Here is a 20,936-nt window from a genome sequence, read left to right on the forward strand (position 1 = left end):
ATATGTTTTAGGGCTTACAATTGGTTCTTTTTTTCAAATTCATGAGTTTCTGAAAGGCAAGTGGTTCTTTTTAATTAACCCATCCATTTAAGACTAGGCTCAAACATAAAACAAATATTCACAATAATTGTACTCTATTTTTAAACATATACATATATTTATTTTACCTTGGAGACCAAAACATCTTTATTATGAGTAAAGCTGAATAACTGTAGTTATTTTTGTGTAAAAAAACTTGATTTGCACATGCAGCCAAGTCCCCAACAGCTGTGTTGTAAAAGGAGACATGATCACTTCTTGTTGCACAACAGAAGACAGCTGCATAGTAGATACAGCTGATCTCTTAGCGTCCAAACCACAGATATTTGTTTAAAAAATTAAAATAATAATTTCAAGTGTTAATGTAATGCTCTAAAAAAGCATTATCAACTCTTATGACACTGTTATGTAGGCTTTATCATTTCAGACACCATTTAAGTTTCTAAAAATATACCATTTATTCAAAATATGTCAATGCAGCCATCAATATATACCAGTAATTACAAAAATCAGTAGTTGTTGTTTATTTCATCATTATAGACAACAGGGCCTGCGGAAAAGAACAAGCAATAATTCCTCCATATATCGCTTCGAGTCACATCAGAGTTTGGTTTTTTAAAATATTACATATACTGAGTTTAACACTTTGCAGAAGCTAAAACATTGATTTCTTTCTACTGACTCATTACAAATGGCTATCAATTGAAAGTAATGATGCAGTATTTAGTCTAAAGTTACCAGACATAAAGTTGAACATAAAAAAAGTTAACAGAAAAACACCTTTTCTTTTTGGTTATAAAATGTTTTAAAAAGATGCAAAACATTTCAGGATAGAGGGCCACCTGGATGCATGCAATGGATTTATAATTCCTGGATAATTAAAAAAAGGGCTTTAACTTGTTTAAGAGTGATCTGCATTCATAACATGAATGTAGACATTGTTTATTTAGACAAGTGACTGTATTAGTTCCCCTAGAACAAAAACACAGACATGTAAAGGCGAAATATGAGAAGAGATCTGGGAACATCGATACGATCATATTTACACAGTTTTCTGTACATTTATATAACACTGTACAGGTAATTATAATCGGAAAACAAAATTACATTATGAATAATTTTACAAAACAATAGGGGTGAGCATAAATGGTAAAGTAATCCTTAACGCTTCAAACCTTTATATATGCTTTGAAATTTTGGAATACTCTTTGGCACTAATAAGATCAAAGGCTGTAGGTCAGTTAAAGGATTAGTTCAGCTATTTTGGAAATACACATTCTAAGAAATAATTGAAAATGGTGACACCATTTTTATGTTTATTATGAAACTGCAGCAGGTCAAAGTAGATCTATATAAATAATAAAAAACAAAATAAACAAACAATCAAACAAAAAAAAAAGCCCCCCACCAGCAAAAATTGAGGGATTTTGATTTTTATGTGTTGTCATGCATTTGCTACCCTGTGGGGACAATTTCCTAGGAAAATGCTACTTTGTGGGGACTTACAGGTACTTGAGACGACCAAGGACTGGTCCCAGTGAGAAATTCTGTTCTTTTACTGAAGTTTAGGACTAAGATGGGAGATTAGGTTAGGTTTATGTCAGGTAATAGAAATTAATGTAATATGAAGTGAAATCAATGGAAAGTCCCCACAAGGACAGTAGGATACACATGTGTGACCAGATCGGTTTGTGGATGATCACATTAGGGCTGCAACAAACAATGATTTTGTTGATTATTTTTTTGATTAAATTAATAATCAGATAGCAAAAGGTTAAAGATTTTTTACAGTATTAAACCAGGTCAAACTTAAATGTTTCCACTTAAGGGGTACTGGATAAAACATATTGACAGGCGAAAAAGTTATTTTTAAATCTTAAATGCAACATATGGATATATATTTGTAGTTTTCTTACAAGTACTGCTCTAAGTGGGTTGCTCTGTCAGCTAAAGGCATATTAATAGTCTCTATACTCCAGGATATGAATAATCGATTATATATTAATTGTTTCAGCCCTAGATCACATATATTTCATACATCTTTAAGAGATTCAATTACTTCGGGTAGTTTCTGACTTAATGTTATACCTTTAATAATTCAAAGATACTGTTGTAAGGGAGGTGATGGGCATGTGGTTAATTTACACCATTTATTTGGTTATTTCATGCTACCCATTCATACCTACATAACTGAACCATATGCCTGTCTGCGAACTGCTGCTCCACTTTTTAGTCCGATTCTCATTTGGACCAGTCAATCCCTCTAAAATATGCTACATCATCATTCCTGACTGAACTAAAACTACTTCAAATGTTTCTGCTTGTAGAGATAAATATTAACAGTATTTCTATTTAGGTAACCCAGATTATAGATAGTTGCAATAAATTCTGAATGGAACCTCCCACAAGCAAGAGGGATTAACAAACAATCAGTGCAAAAATCTTAAACAGAGGCTCTATTTCATGTCTATGAAGTCAGGAACAAATCAACTACGATGTAATGGTAACGAAAAATGTCAAACGGGTATATTAACCAGCATCTGTGATATTAATAATGTTAACAAATTTAATGAACCTTGCAGAAACAATTGAATAAAAATAAATGACATAATTAAAATATATGTCAAAATATAAACACAAATTTTACTTTGGTTTGCTAGTGGTTGGATGCTGCAGTCATGGGCCCCAACAACCACTTACACATACATGTGCTTGTTAGGTGCTGGTGGGAGGCGATAACTATTAAAATGTGGGAACACATGATGTATTTCCAAACACTTGAAACTACTCCTTTACCTGAGAGTATTATTATAAATAGACAGTTTGTAATTTTCATTTCAGCCTTTATGGGGAGTTTCTTACAGTGTGGGCTTCTGAAAACTTTTACAGTAATTCATGACAGTTTCTTAAAAAAAAAGAAAAATACAGTAACTGGCTGACAACAAAGCCACATGATGGCTAAGAGAAAAAACAAATACATAAAAGCAAATAACACTGTTATACAATGAAACACAAACAGAAGTCTGCCCCAACAGGATAGGTTTGTATTTAACAGGTCAGACAGTAACATACATTTCTCCTCCTCGTGTGATTTTTTTACTCCATGTTTAAAGGTGCTCATCTCATACTGCATTCACACTCTCCGCACAGCATCCAAATAATAAATACACTCAACTTTAAACATAATGTTTTTTTTTTTTACACATTAATCTCATAAATAAGGAAATGTACAGCAGCCGGGATTGGTTAAATTATCTATAGGAGTGAGCACAAAGTGGATTACAGAAAATACAGAGCATGATCTGTCAGTTTAGGTTCACCAGGAGCGGACGGTGAGGTGAAGCTAAAGTAAAGCCAACACATTATAGTGACATGTTCAAACAGTGCAGGTGTTTTATGTCTGTTATCCACGGTGAAGTACACTTCTTCCATTAGTTTAAATTGTTTCCTTGTATTTATTCCCTTTTTACAGTTTAAATGCAATCAGACTCAAAGACCTCATGCTACGTTTCGCTGCTCCTCAACAAAGTGTTACAATCTTCCTGGCCCGCCCTCAAGCACGGACTTCCTGCTCATTCAGAACTGACAAAGACGGGTGAAAAAAAAATAAATCAGACTTATTTAAATAAACACAGTATTTGACGTGGATGAAAATCCTTCTTGATCTGTTAAAGATCAGTTTGCTGGAAGTAAAATGAATTAAACTGTTTTAAGCTCCGTTCGAAGGAAGGGCATACATCACATTGGTGATTTTTTCCAATCCAGTGCAACAAGGTTTTTGACCCCTCATTAGGTAAAAGAAAATAATGATCCCCAGTCTATGTGATTGTATTATAGGCTGAGTGAACCAGATCCTCCTGCACCTCTGAACCCCATTCACACAGCTCTTTACCACCCGCCTGCTTTGGGAAACATAAAGGAGGACTCGCACACGATGAAGTTACAACTTCTCTGGACTGAGTTTAAAGTGAAATGGGAACATGATGTCAAAAACAGAAATATTCTTCATCTACTTTCTTTCTTTCCTCCATAGTTTTTACCGTTTTCTCAACAACCACGTGACCAAGAGGCTATGAAACACAGCAGCAGGTCCGCGCCTTGGGCTGCTCCTCCTCTAGGGGCTGTTTGAACTTCAGAAGGGGAGGATCACCGCTGGCCGGCGTGTAGTAAACTGCATTACCGTTGGAGGAGACCAGCGGCATCCGAGGGTCCTCTGAGTAAATTTTGGCATCAGAGAAGGAGTCTGTGGAGCCGTTGCCAAGGTGACCATTAAACAAGGGGTGATTCAACAGCTTGGCTGCTGCCCTCTGCTTCTTTAACTCCGACAATGTCTGAGCGCGCTCTCTCGGTGTAACCTCCTCCTGCGAGGGCTGGGAGGTGACGACCACGCCTTTGTTGGATGTTGGTGCGCTGCCATTGGGGGGCGCCTGAGGTGGCATGGATTTCGTAGTTGTAACAAGGCCGTTCTGTGTGCCGCTGCCATCTTTGAGGATGGTGGGCAGCTTGGGCTCCTCTGGTAGTTCCACAGTTACAATGGGCTTCACCTGTAGAGCATCAGGAGAGGTTACATTGATCTCTTTACAGCTAAGAGCATTCTATATATATCCCTTCCCAATAAAGCCAAAACCAGGCATTTAAAAGCAGGCATTTAATTTGATAGATCAACTCAAAATAGATTGTGGTGCTTCGTGCAGTTATTACTAGATGAAAATATTGTTTTCAACAGTTTTTACATTTGAAATGCAAGTTATCGATGTATGACATAGTCTAAATGAATGATAAATTATTAATTTGTTTTTTTTAACCATAGTTTTGTCCCGTAACAAGAGGATCTTTCCATTAACATAGGGGTCTATTTTCTATTCAATATGCTAAAAATAAAAAAAAGAAATTGTAGAAATTGACAGCTGTAATAAAAACTGACTGAAGACATTATTAACCTAGAAATATTAAGAAGATATAACAAAACAGGAACTCATTGGGTCGCTGGATAAAAAGGATGAAATATGTGAAACTGGGGATGCATCGATATAGATACTGGTACTGTTATTGGACTCAATACCAGTGTCAAGTATTGGCACTTGTTTAAAAAAACAAACAAACAAACACACAAAAAAAAAAAAAAACAATAATCTAAACTGATACGGCTTAAATGATAAAGATCACAGAATTAAAACTGTTAGGTTTACCCTCGCTGCAGCTGTCAAGAGGCCCTGTTGGAAAAGGCCCCTCTACTGCAACTAAGCTGTATTGAATCCAAGATAAAAGTCTGACTTTGTCAGCTTAGCATGTTAGAAAGTAAGATAAAAATTTTTCATCACAGCAAAGCTGTGATTTAGTACTTGCATCTGTACAAGGTATTGGCAAGGACTAAAATGTCAGTAGTGGTACTCATACATAAGAAATCTGACGCTGGGACATCTCTATGTTAAACACTTAAGGTTTCAATGTACAGAGATGATAAACCAAGACAGAGTATGTCGCTATGACATGCTGTCATACTATTTGCTACTTCACCTTAATGAAGTAGATGGGAAGTAGCTTTCTAAATTTTAGTGTAATCCAGCAATCAGTGCTGGGAGAGACTTTGTGCAATCAGAGCTTTTAAATCTGTGATTAGATCAGTGCCATTTAAGTGATAAATGAAGGAATTGAGTGTTAATATATACTAACAGAACAGCATTAAGTACATTGTGCATCGTTATTAAAAAGTGAAAATAACTGTGGAACAAACTCTGGATCGATTTATGTTTCTGCTCTAGTATGTCTGCTCTGGTATTACTTCTATTGCAAATACCAGAAAGGTCATGCTTATGAATGAACAGCAGTGTCCTCTAGTGGATGGCTGTGTTTTTTTTGTTTTTGTTTTTTTTACATAAAATCTCTAGATATTCTACTTTTGGTTTGGCCTGTAACTAGGCTATACTAAGAAATAAAAGTGTTTTAATCCAAACCATTTCACAGGGTGTCTATGGTCACTCTTTTGCAAGAAGTCAACCTACTGTCTTAAGTCTTTGTCAGACTATGACCACCATTCCACCATTATACCCCAATTTCTCAATATTTAGCTCCATCCATCTAATCTTTATATCTGAACAGCCTCCATGTTTCTGTCCTGAAAGTAAAGCATCAACACATCATGATGCAGGTGCAGCCGTGAGATGGTTAGCCTTTTGATGATCTGCAATGATAATTTCCCTGTGTTTACATTACTTACATATTTTTCTGTTGAGACTACTTCCTTGTTGGGTAATTTCTGAAGCCAGGTGACAGGACTAGGTTTTATTTAGTGGCATCAGATCCCACACTTTTCTTTACAAGTTTAATAAATCAAGTGTTCTTCTTCAATGTCATCATTATGACATTGAAGAAGATATCTGTTATAGAAGACATCAAGTAAAAAAATGACAGTGTATCATTCTAAATATATAATTATTTTTAGACAAAAGTCAAAAATGTATTTTTATATATTCATGTGACCTTATTTAAACAATGGCTTGTATTTTTCATTTAATTCCCAGTACATTTTACTGTTTTTAGCCAATTTCTTTCCACTGTGGGTTTCCTTCTCTGTAGCTGTTGGAGGTAGTTTTTATCTCTGATATACCTACAGATAACCTGACATTTATGAACGACGTTTATCCTTTTACAAAATCTATGAATTTCCCACCTGATTGTTCTCCTGATCAGACTCCTTCTCCTTCTCTTCCTCCTCTCTCCCTCCCCTCCACACGATGGCCTCAGTCTCGTACTCCTTGCGACACAAGTTGTGTCTATCAGACAAACTAGCACGCCGGACCACTTTTCTATAAACACAGGTGAAGTTATAAAGAATATAAAACAGAATAATATATTTATCTTCCATCTTGATTAAAACCGTTTTGCAGCAGACTGGGAACCAGCAGATGGCAGCACCTACCCACGGCTGCCAGCGCTGGAGGTTCGCCTGCAAAGTGAGGTCTTGTGTTTGAGCTGAGACTTCATGATGGTGTCGTGCTTGTGTTTCAGGTCCAGCAGGATGGCTCGGAACTCCTCATCCTCACACAGATCTCAAGGAACAAGAAAATGGTAGGTTAGCTCCCATGGTCTCTCATACCATGGGATGAGAGACTTATTTAGTCTCATGCAGATAACATATTAAAACAAAAACCTAACATAGATAATTTTCCTAGGATTTATTTTTTTTTTCAATCCAGCCTACAGTGGTAATGAACCCTTTATCTCAAATAAAACTGAGCCCCACAGAGATGATTGGTCTTCTTTACAATACCTATTGGAGTCTCTTCTAGGAAGGTCTTGGCATTGAGACTGGCTCCGTGCGAAACCAGCAGCTCTGCCACATGCATCTGAAACAAAGACCCCAAGAATAAATGAAACTGCTGGTTAAGCGTGCATGCTCATTTTTTAAATCCTACTGCTGTGTTTGCCTTACCTGACCCCAGCACGCTGCAGCATGAAGAGGTTGCCATCCATCTGAGTCTCTAAGGTCCACTCGAGCGCTCCCCTCCAACAGTAGGAGCTCTGCAGCCTGCACGTAGCCATTGGCTGCTGCTATGTGGAGCTGCACAAAGCACGGATGATGAATAGATGAGTGATTTGTTTATACAGTTGATTTTGCTCTAGTATACTGTAGGTTTTTCATGCAAAAGGAAATGTAGCATTATGATCATTAAAAGAATAACTTCTGAAGAGGAAACACCTGTTTGTGAGTTTGACTGCAACTTAGATCTAAAGCAAACTCTTAAGGCCTTACAATCAATGTGTAAGGTGAGGAAAAACAAACCAGTCACTGTAAGGAAATGATCTGCTGCCTTTATGTTCCCCACTTGCCTGCTTGCAACGAGGAATAACTTATAAATGGGAAATGGTTTTATGTGGATATTGGCACTCTGACCATCCATTAAAACAGCTCAATGAAAACGCATATTGAAGGGAAGCAGTTAAAGCAAAGAGGTTTTTCTCCACAAAATGTGTTTTCATAAAGAAACCTTTTCTGATTAGAGTCGTAAATATTGCATTTTAAGTTTTTACTTTTTGGTATTTTGTGACCGCTTTCAGTACGCTTCACTAATAGAAAATATGTATTTCACCAGGATGCAGATTTCAGCCTGAGATTTTATGTACTGTAGTTGTACTTTAACGACTGTAACTATCTAGAAACTGGAATAGGTGTCAGTCTTCAAATATATGAAGTACTGAAGGCTGATGTACAAGGTGTTTGTCATCACTATATTAGAGAGCTGTACTGAACAAAATTTGTTTTTATACACACTCTGTGTATACCAAATAATAATAAAGTCTAAGTCATATACTCTTTGTTGTTACATTTAGAACATAACTTTTATAGAGAAATCAAGAAATCCGATACTGACTTCTTGATAATTTTGCCTCCTGGGTCTGATTAATTTTGCTCTGAGCTGCCTTGACTTTGGACCAACTGATCTCAAACCTATAAGTTATATTTTTCTACTTAGTGAATTCATCAGTAAACTTTGTCAATGTGTCTCCAGGTTGAATTGACAACAGCTCTCTTATAGTTGGACATTTTTGATGATTGAAGCAGACTCAAGATTGAATATTCTTCACATCGCTTGAAAAGCTTTGTGAAAGGAAATACTTTATAGAAAATGTTTTAACATGTCTTGTGATCCATTTCAACTCTTCAAGCCACTGCCATGAGTAGCCACGATTACATGGAAACAAATTATCGGATTGAAGGGCTGATCAGATCAAAAATGTGTTATGTTTGACTGAAGATTCGAATGCGATTCGGGGCGATCGGAAAGACATTTCCTTCTGACTGAGAGAGGTGGATTTTCCCGATCTCCATTCTGATTGGTGGCCATGCACACACCCATATAGATCTTTAAAGTAAAATAATCTCCTCTGTGCATGCGTGCCATCAGAGTCATCATTTTATCTTCACTAACCCTCATTCACTGGCTTCTGGTTTTCCTTGGTTGAGGAGGTGGCTCTAAATGTAATGTGGGGATGAATATGCCATCCTGCTCTCTACCCCTTTAGCAAAGAAGCATAAGAATAAGATACTCCTGAGCCCTTTACCGAATTCAAATTACCACCAACAACAAAAGTATGATGCTACGAAAGTCCATAGTGGAAAAAAACAACAACATATCAACAGACTCTACTGAAGAACTAAAGAAAAAGAAATGTGTGGGGCAGGCAGAGAGAGCAGCTAAAGTTGAGGAAGAGCAGATGACAATCGTGGGTAAGGCGCCATCTACTTGCTGGTGAAGATTCTCAGTCATCCAGGCCATGGTCCTTCCAAAAAAGTAAAAAAAAAAACAAAGAACTAACCACTGGACTTTGTTTCCAAGTTTAAAGATGTTTCGCTTCCCATCCAGGAAGCTTTTTCAATTCAAATGTCATTGTCGCTTTACATTGTCCTCCCCTCATATCAAATTGAAAAAAAAAAACTTTGGCAAACTTTGCAAAAAGCTCTCTGAGATTTAACTTTCACTTACTTTACCCAGTTGTAAAATATTTCACAGTCTTTGTTGTTGCTGTGTTTTCTTTTCTTTAAACTTTGTATAAATTCCATCTTGTATTAAAATGCATTACCTGTTCTGTTTTAAGAGCATTGTGTGCAGGTTGTTCATGCTGTGGGGCGCTGGGGCAGCTCTGTGACAATGACTCCACCTCTGCTTTCTTTGCATTTAGGAAAAATGCCTGTGATTTTTATTTATTTTTTGTCAGCTGCAGGGACATTTTATCAAACTGTGAGACAGAAGTTAAAAATGTTCCCCGGTCGTGCACAAATTGAGATATTTTGTCAACTTAGACGATATTAGATGTTAGATTTGCAAATGTTGATTGCTTTTTTTAAAATCCAAGAGTAAAGGTTGAGATCTAAATAAATAAATAAAAAGTTCTAGTGAAGATAATTGTGCCTGCAACTCAAAAACATATGATGCTAAAGAAAGTTTAAACTAACCACTCTGTTTTTCTAAACGCATGAGGTGAAAACTGCTTTCAACTTTTGGCCCTTTAAAAAAATATCTATGCATGCATTTCTTTTTTTCATGGAACAAGATTGTAATAATGCAAACTGTACAGGCTGGGTTATTTTTAATAAACCTGAATTTGGATCTATTTTAGTTTTGATAATATAATTGGAATCTTATTTTTGTTTTCCTGTTACAGGTTGACTCGGCATGTCTTCCCCTGCAGACGGACTCACCTTCACATGAACAAGATTAGCTCGTATTCTTGAAGCTAACAGGGACTTATAGTATCTCTGCATTGGGGTGCAGGTGTGTTTAAAAAGGTCATAACTCTGTTTAAGTCTGCAAACAGTTTTTTGAATAAAAGTACTTGACATATTCAGATAAACAAGTCTGTACTAATCAGCGGAGGGAAAAAGTCCTTATACTTCATTCAGTTTATGGATCATGCTTTTGGATTTATAATGAGAGTAGATGTAGCCCAAAGCAACTAAATGAAATTTAGTTGCTTTGTGCTAAGATGTATATGAAATAGAAGCAAGTTATTTTTTGGAGGAGATGCATTTAAAAATCTGGGCTAAGGTTATCCAGAAAACTAAAACAGCAATTGGTGCCAGACCTCACTTTTAGCACAAAATACAAGAAAAAAAAAAAGGGTCAAATTGAGAAATACTACATAGTGGAAAAGAGCAAACAGAAGCTTGTGAGGAATGTTGGAGGTCACTCAGTTCATGGAGGGCTGATCTCTGTCTGGTTTCAGGATTAATGGCTGATTCAACGAATCACTGAGACCCTCTGCTTCAGGACAGAGTTTCAGTGAGAGTTTATTATTGAAGGTAATGGAGGATATAGTATGTTTGTTATGGACTGTACTGAAAAAAATCAGCTCCAAACAGATGATCATAGTGGCTTTGATTACTTTCACTCGGATCCAGATGAGGGAATCTCAAGATGAAGTCATTATTATTCCTATCAAAAGCTAAAAATTAAGGATGATTTTATGAAAAGTACTGATTACCATTTTCTTGGTCTATCGTCCTAAACCCACAGCTAGTAGCAGAATATTGGGCAGCTACACTGAGCCTGGTTTTACTGCAGTATTTCTTGTTTCCTTTTTAATGTTACCGCATGCTTGCTCACGGCTAGTAATTATAAAGGATGTGTAAAAATTTTACCAACAGGCATTGAATTGTTGATCAAATTTAATTGTAAAACAATATTATTTAGATTTATGGCAAAATATTTACCAGATCTGTTAGAATGGCTTGGTTTTAAATCACCCTAGACTGATTTGATTTGAGTTGAAATTGTTTAGAAATCAAACCCGTTTATCCATGAAAGTATTCTGGATGAGTTGGTTAACTTTTACAAAAAAAAAACAAACAAACAGATTTAGATTAAACTAAGTAGCAAAGAGAAGTTAATATGTTGAATTATGTTTCAAAAACAGCAAACTAGGGCTTTCCAACGTACTTTTATAAAAGCAACAATGAAGAATTTTAAATTAAAAATAATGGCCTGGTATCGTTTTTTTCTAACTAGTCCTTTCCCCTAACATGTCAGGTCACAGGTTTGGGACGTCACTGCTTGTGCACATCAAAACACAAGCAGACTAAATGAATTTAGCTGGAAAAACAAAAGATTACTGTTATACAACAGCCTAACCAGTTCCAGGTTTTTCCCAATCATCCTTGCCAGTGATTTTAATAAGGCATGCTCCATTTTGCTTCATCATGCTCAAACAAAGATTAACAGGACGCAGAAATCAAAGGGACGACGGTTCCAACAGACAATCTGTAATGAGCATAAAAAGCTTAACAAGATTATTTCAGGATACCTCCAACCTTTCGCTATTTTCAGCCAAATTCACCATATGTCCACATTGAAGCTAAATCACATAATAAAGTCCAATTAACAAACGTCTTTCCTTATATTAGACTATCTATCCCATAATGACACATCAAACGTTACACATTCCACCCTATGGAAAGCTTCAAAAGCTGTTACACAGGGCCATGTCATAGCCTATGAAGTGAAGCTGAAAAAAAAAACCTTGAAAGAGGCTTCCACCAGACTCCCTTATCTTCTAAACTGAACAAGATTATGAAACTGCTAATCAAAATATAACACTATTCTCTCCTACCAAGTGAGTACTGTACTATTAAAGGTTAAAAAATAAGAAGCATTTTGAACTATATTACAAGCCAGACAAACTATTAGCCCGTCAGCTCAGAAGCATACTGGCTAAGCGAAGAATTAATAAAATCAAGACACAAATGGGTACCTTCACTACAGAGCCAAAAGAGATTAATAAATGTTTGTAGATGGCAAGCAAATTTCTAACTTCCTTCATTCAACGTTCCTTTCCCAACGGAAAAGTGGTTTCTGCCAGACGGCTTTAACATAGACTTTGACAAAGCAGATTCAGACGAAACAGCTCCTGTTATTTAACGGATGCTCAACCACTCCTTCGCTACTGCATTTATCACAGGGAGATTCTCTTTTTTCAATGTTACATGGTGGATGAATAAAATGTATGCCAGATATAACAAAGACTCCAAAATCTCTGTTTGAACTGTTGCGATAAATATTTGGATCAACTTGAATGGAACTACATCCTGGCGGTGATAAAAGACTTTGGTTCTGGTGATAATTTTGCCTCCTGGGTTGAAAAGCTGCACCAAATATGACAGATCTCCCACTCTCTCATTGCAACGTACAGTACCGGTCGTCAAGGCATGCCCACTGAGCCCGCTACTTCTTGCTTTAGCATCAGCATGAGGAACTAAAACTCCTTTGCTGCGTTAATCTTAGGTATAGTGGAGTAGATGATGTAATCCTGTTTCTCTCTAACCCTGAGAAGTCTTTTCCCCCTTTGCTCAAACTTATTAATACAGTTTGTGACCTATCTGGCCACACTACGAGACCAAAAAAGCAAACTCATGTCTCTCAAAAACGGCATGAATCCAGATTTTGTTAACAGCTTGCCCTTTCACATTGTTACAGACAACATAAATACTTAGGTTTGGTTATACCCAAAGTAAACTGAATTATATAAAAAGGCTTAAAAGGTTAAATCTAACACTGAAATCTGGAAGATGCTACCCTTATCTATGATAGGGTGTGTGAACCTAATAAAAAGATTGCTCTCCTGAGGTTCCTCTATCTTTTCCAAACTTTACCTATATTTATAGTTAAAGCATTTTTTTTTCAAGCTTTTGAACTCTTCCCTTTGTTACGGGATTCAAGGCAAACCATATTTCCAAAAACGACATTACCAAACCAAAATGTGCAGGACTTGACCTGAAAAAAAGAGACTTTATGATCCTGTAAATATTACCTCAGTTTTTATGTAAAATTTACAGCAAATTGCCATTTAAGTGCATTTGCTTCAAAATGACACCTTTTATTTAACATATTACTTAATTAATTTCTAATTCTATATCAATCACAGGAAAAATTGAATTAATCTTACCAAATAGTGTTAACAAAACAATTNATATATATATATATATATATATATATATATATATATATATATATATATATATATATATATATATATATATATATATATATACGTATCTTGGCAAAAAGAATAAAGAACAGTCATTTAGTTGTCTGTGTGGTATTAAACAATCCCATCAACAGGGAAGTTTGAAAAACACAGTTAGTTTAATAATTTATAGCCATCAGTTTGTTTTATGCTTCATTCAAACGGGTGGTATATTGATTACTGTCATTCATTATCTTTTAATGTTTTATGTTTCTTTACATTACTTATGTTCACCCACGGACAAAAAGTGAAACTGCAGAGCATTTAAAATCTCATATCTGATTTGCCTTTAAGAAAGTTTTAATGAGTCTCTAATGCCTGATTAGCTCTGAAGGTTTGAAAGCCTCCTGAGATGTTGTTGCAGTAAACATAATTTTAAAAAGGTTAACACTTTATTACCCTCTTAGTGCTGAAGTTCTGTGCGGAGAAGTGAGTTTGTAAGTGAGCAGCACATCGCTTACATTAGGTCCAAAACGAGGTTTAGGAACTATTTTCCAATACTTCCGTTTGTTTCTTTTAATCGTTTTAAAATGTTATATTTATTTATTTTAAGGCTTTAAAAGCACTTAATATAGATATGGTTACACACATAATTCCTGTCCGAGTACAAATACTTTCGAATTTGCAAAGTTTGCATTTAAAGCACAGGAAATAGATAATCTCTCAGAAACTGAATCCAAGCACTGCTTTTAGATTGTTACATTGCACATACTGATACTGCATTGACATCTGCAATTCAATATAATTGATAAAGGTGGTTAAAATGATTGAGGATCACTAAATTAGGTGCACTGGATTAGCGAAACTAAGCTGCTTCTATTTCTTCTGTATGTAATGAAAGTAGAAGTGTCGGAGGACTTTGTTACTGCATAGTTTACGATGACGTTTTAAACAACGTTCATTCTAAGGTACAGTCCCTTTAATCATGAGAACTACAAAGATAAAGAAACATTTACAAAGCACTTTTGGTACTCCATCATTCTGTCCATCCAGCACTTAATTTTGATTACCGGTACTCTTGCTTCTTTAGAAAAGTTTTTAATCTCATCCCAGACTCTTCCACCAGACTATATTGAACTATTTTACTGATAAGCTTTCTTCACACATTACTCCTTCCAGCTCCACAATTACCATAAATAACCTCATTAGATCTATAAAACCTTGTTGACATCTGGATGCTTCAACATCCTACTGGCAGAGATGACTCTCTTTCACATGTGCACAAATCCTACTGAACAATTAATTACTTTCTAACAGAAGCTAAACTGACTTCTGAGATAACCTACACCAAATACCACACTATTTTAATTTTGGATCCTTGCCCTATTGAACTAAAAAGAGACTTAGTTAGGAGAGAACCTACGTTTAACTGGCGATTCAACCCATTACTTTTTAAAGGTATCCAGTTTAATTAACAAACAGCTATTCTTATATTAGACTATCTATCCCATAATGACACATCAAACGTTACACATTCCACCCTATGGAAAGCTTCAAAAGCTGTTACACAGGGCCATGTCATAGCCTATGAGGTGAAGCTGGAAAAAAAAAACCTTGAAAGAGGCTTCCACCAGACTCCCTTATCTTCTAAACTGAACAAGATTATGAAACTGCTAATCAAAATATAACACTATTCTCTCCTACCAAGTGAATACTGTACTATTAAAGGTTAAAAAATAAGAAGCATTTTGAACTATATTACAAGCCAGACAAACTATTAGCCCGTCAGCTCAGAAGCATACTGGCTAAGCGAAGAATTAATAAGATCAAGACACAAATGGGTACCTTCACTACAGAGCCAAAAGAGATTAATAAATGTTTGTAGATGGCAAGCAAATTTCTAACTTCCTTCATTCAACGTTCCTTTCCCAACGGAAAAGTGGTTTCCCCCAGACGGCTTTAACATAGACTTTGACAAAGCAGATTCAGACGAAACAGCTCCTGTTATTTAACGGATGCTCAACCACTCCTTCGCTACTGCATTTATCACAGGGAGATTCTCTTTTTTCAATGTTACATGGTGGATGAATAAAATGTATGCCAGATATAACAAAGACTCCAAAATCTCTGTTTGAACTGTTGCGATAAATATTTGGATCAACTTGAATGGAACTACATCCTGGCGGTGATAAAAGACTTTGGTTCTGGTGATAATTTTGCCTCCTGGGTTGAAAAGCTGCACCAAATATGACAGATCTCCCACTCTCTCATTGCAACGTACAGTACCGGTCGTCAAGGCATGCCCACTGAGCCCGCTACTTCTTGCTTTAGCATCAGCATGAGGAACTAAAACTCCTTTGCTGCGTTAATCTTAGGTATAGTGGAGTAGATGATGTAATCCTGTTTCTCTCTAACCCTGAGAAGTCTTTTCCCCCTTTGCTCAAACTTATTAATACAGTTTGTGAACTATCTGGCCACACTACGAGACCAAAAAAGCAAACTCATGTCTCTCAAAAACGGCATGAATCCAGATTTTGTTAACAGCTTGCCCTTTCACATTGTTACAGACAACATAAATACTTAGGTTTGGTTATACCCAAAGTAAACTGAATTATATAAAAAGGCTTAAAAGGTTAAATCTAACACTGAAATCTGGAAGATGCTACCCTTATCTATGATAGGGTGTGTGAACCTAATAAAAAGATTGCTCTCCTGAGGTTCCTCTATCTTTTCCAAACTTTACCTATATTTATAGTTAAAGCATTTTTTTTCAAGCTTTTGAACTCTTCCCTTTGTTACGGGATTCAAGGCAAACCATATTTCCAAAAACGACATTACCAAACCAAAATGTGCAGGACTTGACCTGAAAAAAAGAGACTTTATGATCCTGTAAATATTACCTCAGTTTTTATGTAAAATTTACAGCAAATTGCCATTTAAGTGCATTTGTTTCAAAATGACACCTTTTATTTAACATATTACTTAATTAATTTCTAATTCTATATCAATCACAGGAAAAATTGAATTAATCTTACCAAATAGTGTTAACAAAACAATTTAAATAAGTTCCCAACTTAACAGATGCAAGAAGTATGTGCTTTGATATTAGGAGTAAACTTGTTGCTTTATTGATTGCCTGACCATGTCTAGGTTAGAAATAGAAAATATTGTTTACTTGTTGGCTGCATAGTGGCACTGTTTGTCGCAGATCCTTCATGCAGTTGCAGCATGAAGGATCTGGCTTTCTGTTTCTGTGTCGCTCTGTGTACAATTTACTTATAAAACAATATTACAATAGAACAAAGAATTCCTATTTGGAAAAAAATCCCTAGCTTTTAAGTAGGTAAATGGTTCTCCAATTTGTTGTTTGTGTAGGCTGCCTAATTTCCAGCATTATTACTTGGCAAATTATATTAAGCATACAATCTACTAAATTTTTCAGCTTATACCCTTATTTGTCACGACCCCATCTTCCCCCTTTTATGACTGATAATATATTTAAACCTGGAAAAATGCCTTGCCAATTTAGCAGACTTTTACATTGAACAATCTTTTGCTACTTTTGCACAGCTAAAGGAAAAAGGTTCACTCCCACCTTCACATTTATCCTGCTATTTCCAGATTAGAGATTACACGTGAAAAAATAACAAACTTTGAATCTCTCCCTGCCCCACAGGTCTGTGCGCTCTTCTGAACCAGTCTCCCAACTTAAGGAGACTTGTCTGTTATTTTGCCAACATTTTTACAGCTTATGAATCTGCTCCTACTGTGAACCTAAAGGAGGCCTTGGAGGAAGATCTTGGCATTAAAATCAGAGATGATGTCTATAATCCCTCCCTTCCTGCCATCCACAGCTGTTAGACAAACTCCAGGCATCAATTTATCCAGTTCAAAGTGATCCATAGGCTTCACTATTCAAGCACTACACATGCACTACAACTCTTCTTATCCTTTCCCTCCCCAATCTGTCCAAAATGTAAATCAGCAAAGGGAAGTCTTGGCGATCTCTTCTGGTCCTTTCCCACATTAAACAATTTTTGGTCAGATATTTTCACGTGCTTCTCCACGTCACTCCACGTCACTCCAGACCCATGCAATGCTATACTGGGTTCTAACAGTGCACTACTCTAACCCGCTATAAGCAAAAAACAATACAATATAACATGGTCATTGCAAAAAGAAACATCTTAACCTGGTGGAAAAATTAAACTGTCCCATATTTCAAGACCTGGATGATGGAAATGACTAATTATTGCATCTAGAGAGAATTTGACTTCTGCAACTTTTGATCAAATGTGGCAGCCTTTTATGTTGCACATGTCTACACTATACGGTAACAGTGTGAGTATTTGGATGTGTTTAATCATTATTTATTACATGCAAAGTACATGTATTTCATGTATTTGTCTATATTTCAATTGTTTGGTGCAGATTGTCCTTTTACTTAAAAAGGTTTGTATTACCTCTGAGCAGACTTCACACTTACGGTACTTATTTTTCATTTCTTTCTTTTCCTTTTTTATTTATTTTAAGCAGATTGACTTCTATTATATTCGCACTATTTTATTTTTTATTTCACAATTGCGTTTTTCTTTATTTGCATTTTTTTTGTCTGTATTTGAACTATTTGTACAACTGAGAATGTATAAATAAAACACAAAAAAGCCTTCTTACCAGCGTGGCTCCCTGAGAGTCCTGTTGGTTGACCTGATCTCCTGATCTCAGCATCTCTTGAATGTCTCCCATCATCTTCCTCTCGGTGGATGCTCGTGTTTCATTGATCATCTCCTGAGTGATGCCTTAGCATAATGTAAACAGAAGCGTGATTAATTAAAGTAGGAGAAAGTTATCCTCTGAAAACAGAATGATGTGTAGCTGCAATTGAGGGCCATGTTAGTTGGATAGAGCTACAGCAATAAGCAGCATCTTTTATCGACAGGAACATGTTTTTAAATTAACACTGCATTTCCTGCATGCAAAAATAAATGCTTTAGAGTATATTAAAGAAAAGACAGAAACAGAGTCTACGGTTAAATGTGCTGCAACGATGATATAATAGATCAAAAACTCAGAACCATGTCATTTACCTTCTACATCAGTTTAAACATTTTATCTTTTGAAGTAGCAGAATAAAATGCTGGTTTATCCTTTGACGAGCCTGGCAGTGAATAAACGTAATGTCAACATTTGAATAAGTGGCCATCTAAACATAAAATATGTCTCAATGAAGAAAAAACCTTACAAAAATGAGAAACATTAGATCTAAAAATTCCAAATTAAAGGACTAAAACATTTTTAAAAGAAATAAGTTGATATGAAAGAATAGTTTTGAGTTTCAATGTTCACATGAGTTTGTAATTTAAGACAGGGTCCCTTTTTGTCTTTCTTTGGGGAGCTGTATAAAAGATAATCCTGTAAAATAGGGACTAGCTTCAGAAATAAGTAGTAAAAGCCAACAGGTGTCACCTGACTCTGCATATTTTACCCTCAGGATCACAGCTCTCTGACCTTTCCCATGACACGGACTAGCAGAATAGCATCCACCATTCCAGGGATCCACCTTTTCGAACCCAAAGGATTTCAAGTTAAACCTCTGGGTTTGTAGCAGGAATCAACTTAAGAGTCAGCCAGTGATTCTGGTGAAGGCTTGCCTGAATTTACAATCACGGTTAAAGTGAATTCAGAGCCTTTACATATTCACTGTAGTTATTGTTTTAGAGTTTTTTTTTGTTTTGTTTTCTGTAGTGCTTCAAAAATGTTTTATTTTACAAACCTTATGCATCTGTTTAGAGATTTGGCCTTGACAGACCACAGCTTGAAAATAATCAAAATGTTTTCATGTAAGTAAACAAAAAGTAAACCTTTCCTAATTACAGTGGCTTATTAAAGAAAACCGGTTTCTTGCTCCATTTGGAATGTCATAGTCATATATACATTTTGATGATGAAAGCAAAGCAAATGTTTGTATTTTGGATTGGATTTTGGTCTAATGGGGTCGTTTTTGGGAGGGTGATAAGCATTTCAGTTTTAAACGCCCCAAAGCTCTAAGCTGTGAAGTTAAATATGTCACAATCAGAGTAAAACATCTAATTGGATTACCAATATAATTCTACTTATTTAGGTGCGTTGACAACAAACACGTCGCCAAATTTGGGTGTTTCTGCTCACCTGAAATATCGCTAGTGATTTACATGGCAGGTGACAAGCTCCACCCCTGTTGCGTCACTGCAACGTCAAATAGAGGGAGCTTCTATCAGCTTCTTGCTAGTTTCACCTCAGCAAGGAAAACCTGGATTTTACCAAGCGAGTCACGGTATTTTATTCACAATAGAAAGCCGAACAGCGACACTCCCTGTTTGAGGAGCTTTAGCAGGGTCATAGTTCCTTTCCACAGTCCTTTGGTTCAACTAGGACAAATCACTCTTGAAGCTATCGGCAGTAACAGCAGGAGATCGGAGAACAGTCATAGATCGAGCAAGAGAATTTTCTTTCATCAGCTTTTTTAAAAGCCACCCAACAACCAATGATTGGCTGCACGTCCATCACAGGATGGATGTGCATCCTGTGATGGATTTCCATCCTGTGATGCACGCCCATCCCGTTGTGTTGCTGAAATTGCTGTAATCATGTCGCTAGAAATGCCTCCCTTGCATTAAAGCACCTCCTGAACGCACATCTGCATAGGGGTAACATGAAAACTGATTGCTTCAGTTGCTGGGATGACATCATATTATTTGACCTCTTGGAGATTCTGATTACCTAACAAATTTTACTTTCATCCCCAGATAGTCAATCAATCATTAAGTTTAGAATACTAATAACCACAACTGGGTTGTCACAGAATAACCCAGTCACTCATCTGTGTGCGTAGCACAAGGCAAATTTTTAAGCTTAATTCTGATTTAATTTGCCTTATATTTTATTGCTTAATTCATGTAAAGCACTTTAATTATCTTTGTATTTAATTGTGCGATACAAATAAACTTGCCTAGCCTTTCCACTGAGATGCACAATAAAAACTGAGGCCGATAATGAGACACATAGACTTCATAGATGTGACAGGACTGAATCTGCTTCATATCTTTGCATTGAGAGCAAGGGAAAAGCTTTTTAGATGACCAAACTTACATGGTAAGATAAGAGACAGTTTGAATAAAATTTCCAAAACGTGTTCATGAAAACCAAAAAGTAAAATCTTGTTAGGGTACTTTATTGTATGTCTCGTACCATGTCTGTTGGTTGTGCTGTTGTTTTTACATCTCTTTGTAGGTGATGCAGCAGATTGAAAATGTTTTATCATTATCTCCCTTTTGTCTCCTCTTTCTCTCATCTTTTCTCCTTTTTTTTCTATTTTTCCTCTTCTGTTCTACTTACACTGCAGTGTCCATATAATCTGTAAAACTCGCTATATATATATACACACACATATATACACA

General features: G+C 36.1%; 1 protein-coding gene across 1 annotated transcript in view; it reads right to left on the minus strand.

Annotated features, from left to right (window-relative positions):
• Window positions 1-498: 498 nt before the first annotated feature.
• The window catches only part of ppp1r16b (protein phosphatase 1 regulatory subunit 16B), a 120,838-nt gene continuing 100,400 nt past the window's right edge, over window positions 499-20,936 (minus strand). Inside the window, exons 6-11 of the mRNA XM_015403193.1 lie at window positions 18,175-18,299; window positions 7,472-7,600; window positions 7,310-7,385; window positions 6,959-7,088; window positions 6,710-6,845; window positions 499-4,583 (exon numbers count right to left, since the gene is read on the minus strand). Of these exons, the coding sequence (XP_015258679.1) occupies window positions 4,110-4,583; window positions 6,710-6,845; window positions 6,959-7,088; window positions 7,310-7,385; window positions 7,472-7,600; window positions 18,175-18,299 (1,070 nt within the window). The 3' untranslated portion in view covers window positions 499-4,109. The remainder of the gene's footprint in view (window positions 4,584-6,709; window positions 6,846-6,958; window positions 7,089-7,309; window positions 7,386-7,471; window positions 7,601-18,174; window positions 18,300-20,936) is intronic.

Source organism: Cyprinodon variegatus, unplaced genomic scaffold (assembly GCF_000732505.1).
Source record: "Cyprinodon variegatus isolate N-32 unplaced genomic scaffold, C_variegatus-1.0 Scaffold34, whole genome shotgun sequence".
Taxonomy (NCBI): domain Eukaryota; kingdom Metazoa; phylum Chordata; class Actinopteri; order Cyprinodontiformes; family Cyprinodontidae; genus Cyprinodon; species Cyprinodon variegatus.